This window comes from Prionailurus bengalensis, chromosome D4 (assembly GCF_016509475.1).
Source record: "Prionailurus bengalensis isolate Pbe53 chromosome D4, Fcat_Pben_1.1_paternal_pri, whole genome shotgun sequence".
In the NCBI taxonomy this organism is placed as follows: Eukaryota; Metazoa; Chordata; class Mammalia; order Carnivora; family Felidae; genus Prionailurus; species Prionailurus bengalensis.
Genome location: NC_057359.1, coordinates 28,567,057 through 28,574,265, shown reverse-complemented (window position 1 = coordinate 28,574,265; position 7,209 = coordinate 28,567,057). Strand labels below are relative to the sequence as shown.

General features: G+C 43.0%; 1 protein-coding gene across 5 annotated transcripts; it reads left to right on the top strand.

Moving 5' to 3' along the window:
- The first annotated feature begins 1,182 nt into the window (after positions 1-1,182).
- LOC122475465 (procathepsin L) lies at positions 1,183-4,943 on the top strand. 5 transcript variants are annotated; one of them, XM_043567477.1, is made up of 8 exons: positions 1,183-1,308; positions 1,347-1,349; positions 1,610-1,729; positions 1,888-2,034; positions 2,441-2,665; positions 3,126-3,288; positions 3,962-4,079; positions 4,568-4,943. In XM_043567477.1, exons 1-8 carry the CDS (start codon positions 1,183-1,185, stop codon positions 4,665-4,667), a joined length of 1,002 nt encoding a protein of 333 aa, XP_043423412.1. In that variant the 3' UTR covers positions 4,668-4,943. The 5 variants fall into 5 exon arrangements, with proteins under 5 accessions (XP_043423412.1, XP_043423409.1, XP_043423411.1 ...); XM_043567474.1 differs by lacking the exon at positions 1,347-1,349 and having other exon boundaries at positions 1,183-1,303; positions 1,584-1,729; XM_043567476.1 differs by lacking the exon at positions 1,347-1,349 and having other exon boundaries at positions 1,888-2,022.
- Positions 4,944-7,209: the final 2,266 nt, after the last annotated feature.

Below are 7,209 nucleotides of genomic sequence, written 5' to 3'. Positions count from 1 at the left end.
GAATTCTTGACAGTCAGAGGTAGGACAGGAGCATTACAAAATGCCACGCCTTCCCTGGACACCCCTCCCGTCTGCCCCTTTTTCGTCCAAGGATTTGAGCCTTGTCCAATTGCGTCCCGAGTTTTCATTTCCAGTCCACTCCAGAGTCTTCCCAAACTCAAGAGCATCCCTTCCTGTAACAGTGATAACACATCCGAAGGTGGGCATTAGCCACTTCGTCTACCTGCCCCACATTTGCCTGGAGTAAACAGGAACCACTAGACTAGATTATCCTGTTCTCAGTCCTCTGGGAGATTTTTACCAAAATTTCGGTGACTAAAGGACATGCAGCGTGACGCTGAAAACCCATTTAGGCTTCCTTATGAACTACTTTTCGTGAGCCACTAGCCAGCTCATGGATTCAGTGTAATTAGTTCATTCGGGTCCCCAGGCAGGCGCCATACACCACCACTCCGCCCTCCCTCCTCAGTCCTGTTCCTGGTCCCCCAGCTCTCCTGGCCAGGATACCACTGAGACCGTTAAGACCTCCCTAGGCAGGTCAAGCATGAACCCAGCCACTAGCAAGACTGGAGTCCCAGAGCACGGAGGTCCCGCCCACATATCGGCTCAACCAATCGCGGTGGGAGCAGGTGGTGGGGGCTGGGCCCTCCAGGCAGAGTCCCAGGCCTTAAATGCACCTAGGATGCACTCTTCTCCCTGGGGAGGGTGGGAAGCCCCCGGACCCACACCTGTGACTGCACCTGCACAGTTGCACCTGTCACAGGTGATTTTCCAGCGCAAGACCTGAGCAGGGGGTCGGGAGGGACACTCTCGGAACCAGCGCGGCCTCCAGCCTTGGGAGTCGGGAGTTTGGGGCTCCCAGGAAGCTCTATCTGCAGGTCTGGCCCCTCCAGCCGCGGCCCCCTGATCCCCGCAGGTTTTGCTGCGGGGCCCTCCCCCCTCCCTCCCTGCCCTGAGATCCAAGTCCCCCGGAAGAAGCGGAGGTCGCAGGGCAGTGTCCCGCATATCCCACATCCTCAGCCTTCCTCCTTCCACAGCTCTGTGGAAATACTCGGGAGGATAAATTCAATGTTTTTACTTCACCGGGGTGGCTTTTACATCTCAGAAAAAGGGAGGTTGGCTTTTCAGACAGCTTGGCCTGATCAGATACTCATTTCTTTTCCCTTCCCAGGTTTTTGAAACATGCATCCTTTACTCTTCCTGGCTGGCCTTTGCTTGGGGGTAGCCTCAGCTGCTCCACAGCTCTATCAGAGCTTAGATGCACGATGGTCCCAGTGGAAGGCAACACATGGGAAACTATATGGCATGGTTGGTAACATCTAAACTGCCCAGTGAAACTTGCAGAGAATGTTCCACGCTGGTGGGAGTTCATAACACAGAGTAGCTTGAGTCTGCTCTTACCAGCTCTTACCAAGGCAGTAAGCAGGGCACCTTGACTGTACACAACGTGGGCATATGTCCTGCTGTGTGGTTGCTGGAGAACAGCTCACAGAAGCATCAGGCCATCCCTGGCTGTGGTTTCTCTTCCTTGCTGGGAGCACATCCACTTGGTGCAGGTGATTTGCTTTCAAATAGAAATCAAGATGATAACATACTTGTTTTTCTGCAGGATGAAGTATGGAGGAGAGCAGTGTGGGAGAGGAATATGAAAATGATTGAACAGCACAATCAGGAACACAGTCAAGGGAAACACACCTTCACAATGGCAATGAATGCCTTTGGTGACATGGTGAGTGTGGCATGGATTGCTGAATGTTATGTGCGTCCTCCTCACAATATTATTTATTTATTTATTTATTTATTTATTTATTTATTTATTTTATTTTCCTCACAGTACTTAAAAAAAAATCTCACGCTTGTCAACATTCTATTTCCTTTTCCTTGAAGACCAATGAAGAATTCAGGCAGGTGATGAATGGCCTTAAAATCCAGAAGCGCAAGAAGTGGAAAGTGTTCCAAGCACCTTTCTTTGTTGAGATCCCCTCATCTGTGGACTGGAGAGAGAAAGGTTATGTAACTCCTGTGAAGGATCAGGTGTGACAATATTCAGCAGGTCCCTCTCAAGAATAGAAGACAGGGGCACCTGGGTGGCTCGGTTGGTTAAGCGTCCAACTTCGACTGAGATCATGATCTCGTGGTTTGTGAGTTTGAGGCCCACAATGGGGCTGACAGATCAGAGCCTGGAGCTTGCTTCAGATTCTATGTCTCCCTCCCTCTCTGCCCCTCCCCTGCTTGTACTCTGTCTCTGTCTCTCTCGCTCTCAAAAATTAAACACAACATTAAAAAAAAAGAATAGAAGACAAAAGGAATTAGTGTCCTTGCTATGGATGTTGGGGAAGAATATGCAGTTTGTTGTTTTAGGAAGTTTTAGATCTATGGGCTGTTGTCAAACTCTTACTGTTTATTTTGTAGACTAAGAGCTTTTCAATTTTGTTTTCAGGGTTATTGTCTTTGTTGTTGGGCTTTTAGTGCAACTGGTGCCCTTGAAGGACAGATGTTCTGGAAAACTGGCAAACTTGTTTCATTGAGTGAGCAGAACCTGGTGGACTGCTCTCAGGCTGAAGGCAATGAGGGTTGCAATGGTGGCCTAATGAATAATGCCTTCCAGTATGTTAAGGACAACGGTGGCCTGGACTCAGAGGAATCCTATCCATATCATGCACAGGTAAAGAGAGCTTCTTGTCTTGTTATCCAAGTTGAACAGGTTCAAAGACAACAGCTACCATATTTATATTCACATTTTAGATTGTAGACTTTGTATCTGCAGACTGTCAGAACTGTCATTAAAATTTATTAGTCCGGCATAGTTCTCTGCCTTGATGGTTACCATATAGTTGCTCCTACTTCTATGTTATGTGGAGGTAAGTACAGTATACCATTTTGTATACTGGTATGGATTTCTCCAGATTGAAAAATTTCTTATGGACAAGGAGACCGAGAGTGTGTCATTGAATAGACACCTGCTGATTTTTCAATTTCAAAACAACCAATAAATAGCATTTCAGCTCCTGGGGTGCATTATAACAAATTTGTCTTGAATTCAGTAAGTTTCAAACTGTTTTGAACTCATGTTCCCCAGGAGGTGGATGGTAGTAATCAAGTCTCTTCCCCTTTACCTTTGAAAGGGAGACTCCTGCAAATACAGGCCTGAGAACTCTGTTGCCAATGTCACTGACTACTGGGACATCCCTAGTAAGGAGAATGAACTTATGATCACATTGGCAGCTGTGGGGCCCATCTCTGCTGCTATAGATGCAAGCCTGGATACCTTCCGCTTCTATAAAGAAGGTAAGCATTTGTTCATATGCAAATTTAGGTAGAAAAATGGTACCATGACGTACCATATAATTGACTAGTAGGTATTTAGAATACAATGTAGAATTTTGAGTGTGTTGATTAACATGGTTGTTCATTCTGTACATGTAGTATTTGTGCCTGTTGTTTCTGTGTGACATTACTTGAATCATATCTTCATGATTTTAAGCTTGTCATAAATATATTTAAATGGCTACAGAATTTGATTTGGTATAGCTCAATTTACATTTTTTTAGTTATCAGACCTTTTGAAATTTCTAAGGAATTGTATTAATATAATTGAAACTAGAAAAAAAAAACTCTTGGCTCACATAATTTTGTATTTTGTGCTGTATCCCCAGGCTGACATCCTAAAAGTAGAATGACAAGGGGTCAATAAGCGGTCATTTATGCTTCTTGGCAAGTTATTTGGAAAAGAGTTTGTGCCAACTTGTATTTCTGGTGGCATTAGATGAGGGCCTAAATCTCTAGCATATTAAAAAATCTTGTTTTTAAAATCTCTCTGGATTTATGTTATTTCAATATTTAATGTAATTTATGTAATATGTAATTTAAATAATAATTAAATATTTAATGAAGTTTGATATGCCTACCAGCATGGTTGATAAGCCACATGTCACCCCAGCATTGAATTTTACTTTTCCAGGCATTTATTATGATCCAAGCTGTAGCAGTGAAGACGTGGATCACGGTGTTCTGGTGGTTGGCTATAGTGCTGATGGAACAGAGACAGAGAACAAAAAATACTGGATGATCAAAAACAGGTATAAAAAGCCAAAAATACTTATCTTTGAAATTGAAAAGGGAATCCTTTTTGGAATTAGTGTCTGGATGCAGGTCCTCAAACCCTTGAGCACACTGCTGAAGTCGCAGAAGTCTTTACCCCACACGGGGGGAACACAGACATATTCATTGGATGATACTAATAAGGTACTGTCTCAAGTTTGCTAAGGTCCTTGCTATAGTTTTGGTACCACTGCATTTCTAAACTTGAAAATTTTCTTATTTCTGAAATACATCGTGCCCTGAGAGTTTCTTTTTCCTGTCTCTCATTTTGCAGTTTCGTGAAAGGTTGGGGGAATAGCTTTCTGTGCAGGTTTGGAACGTAAACCATGAACAAGAACAGCCTCTCCTGATACTTTCTGAATCTGTCTTGGCCTCTGGTGCACTGCTCAGTGTCAAGGCCCATTGTTAATAAAGACAAATGTATTTGATTTATTTGAATAAAATGGCAAATGCTGTCTTCTTTCAGCTGGGGTACAGACTGGGGCATGGATGGCTACATAAAGATGGCCAAAGACCGGGACAACCATTGTGGAATCGCCTCTTTGGCCAGCTTTCCTACCATGTGAGATGATGGTGGGAAGAAGACCTTGATTGGCAAAAAAACATCCAGAAAATGAATTTTAAAGCTGACCACACTTTATTATGTGGGATAAAACACTTGAACCTTTGAGGATACAAGTTGTGATTTGATTCTGTGGTATTTTATACTGGTAAAATGTTACTACTTTGCTTATTACTGCCGTAAACAGCTTTGTATGATTGACTTGTCTAATACGTTGAAATTTTATTGTTTTAAAAGGATGTATAAAGTTTTACCTTTTAAAATAAAGCAATTAAAAATTTTCTTTATTTATTTTTGAGAGAGAGAGAAAGAGAGCGTGAGCAAGGGTGGGGGAGGGGCAGAGAGAGAGGGAGACACAGAACTGGAAGCAGGTGTTAGCACAGAGCCCAACATGGGGCTTGAACTCATGGACTTTGAGATCATGACTGGACCCGAAGTCAGACACTTGAGTAGTAGTGAGGAGGGGGGGAGGGAAGGGAGCCAAGTGATGGACATCTTATCATTTCTTCTTTTTTATTTTCCTTTGAATAAATGTCACCTTTTGAGGCAAAATTAAAAATAAAGTGGTAGTGGGGAAGTTTCTAATAACTTTTTGTAAAGTCAAAAATGTGATTGGGCTCTAGGGATATAACTGAACTTGCCAGGGGTCCACTAGGGGAAAGGCTGGGTGGCCTCTGGCTCTTACAGTTGTAAATATGCACATCTCATGTCAGTTGCTCTTTCACTGTTTGATTCAACCCTTAAATGGAACAAAACGTGACCAATGATCTATAAAGACAAAGGTACAGTATTTTAATAAGGAAAAAACTTCACATTTTAGAAAAGTAAATACACACATAGGATTTCCAAAATAAAAAAGTGCACTAGATATCATGGTCATTTGACCTTAGATGGTTACAACCCAGCTAAGTTACAGGACGGATGTCATAGAGTCAGTTTTGGGTACATTGTCCCCACTTGCTAGTGAAGACTACGTCAGTACTTTGCAGGTGAGGAAGGACGGAACACAGCGGATTGCCAGGAATTTGTGTTGTGGGTCCACAAGGATTGAGGGTAAGCCCCTAGACATGAGGGGTGGATTCAGAAATAATGCTGGGGTTTCAGAGGTGGCAGAAAGGTGACGGCATCCAAAGTAATCATCTGAGGTTGAATTTACCTAACCTCAGAATTTATTAAAAGAAGACAAATTGCTTACAGTCTGCAGGCTAAAGAAGCACATAGTTTAATTTGCTCTCTGAGTGTTCAAAAGTATCAAGTTCCCACTCAGGAAGTATAAGGAGAAGGTGGAAGTTAAGAGACCCCGTAAGCCCTCAGGGGTGCGTGAGGTGGAGGACAGTCTCAAGCCTACAAGGCCCCCTGTTTCTTGATTCCTCTCTCTCTCTCTCTCTCCCCTTCCCTGTATCTCTTTTTTTCCTTTGTTTGTTTAGTTTCTTAAATTCCACATAAGACTGAAATCATATGGTCTTTCTCTGACTTATTTTGCTTAGCATAATAGTCTCTAGCTCCATCTATGTGGTTGCAAATGGCAAGATTTCATTCTTTTTTGTGCCTGAATAATATTCCATTGTATATATACCACATCTTCTTTACTCATTCTTCTGTCGATAGACACTTGGGTGCTTCTTTAATTTGACCACTGTAAATAATGCTGCTATAAACACAGGGGTGCATGTATCCCTTTGAATTGGTGTTTTTGTATTCTTGGGGTAAATACTCAGTTGTGTGATTGCTGGATTTAACTTTCTGAGTAACATTCACAGTGGCTGCACCACTTTACATTCCCACCAACAATGCACGAGGGTTCCTTTTTTCCCACATCCTCGCCAACACTTGTTGTTTCTTGTGTTTTTGATTTTAGCCATTCTTACAGGTGTGAGGTGATACCTCATTGTAGTTTTGACCTGCATTTCATTAATGATCAGTGATGTTGAGCATCTTTTCATGTGTCTGTTGGCCATCTGGATGTCTTCGTTGGAGAAAGGTCTGTTCATGTCTTCTGCCCGTTTTTTAAGTGGATAATTTGTTTTTTGGGTGTTGAGTTGTATCAGTTCTGTATATATTTTAGATATTAACCCTTTATTGGATATATCATTTATAAATGTCTTCTCCCAGAGAGACAATGGATCTTTGAGGAACTGAAAAAAATCAGGAAAATTTAACTCCAGGAGATTCAATCAGTAAGTAATTCTGAACAGGATTTGGACTGGGTGCGAAATTAGGAATAAGTAACAGGGTTGTTTATACAGCCTTCTGGGCTCTGAATCCCCTTCTCTGGTGACGAGAACGTCTCTGTCTCCTGGTGCAGGGAGGGCGCCTGCCACAGGGAGAGTTCTTTCCTGCTTTCAGGGGAATGGGGGAGGGTCTGAGTGTCTTAAGTAATTTTTATTTATAATAATCAAAATCCCAAAGTGGCACATTTCTGGCAGCTGCCCTTGGCCCCTACACCTTCAGGGCGTGACCCTGAAAAGCCCCTCCAACATGAAGGGCCGGCCTGGCTGTTCCTGCATAAGCAGCCGCTAGATGGCAGCCAGGCTGTAAAACCCGGA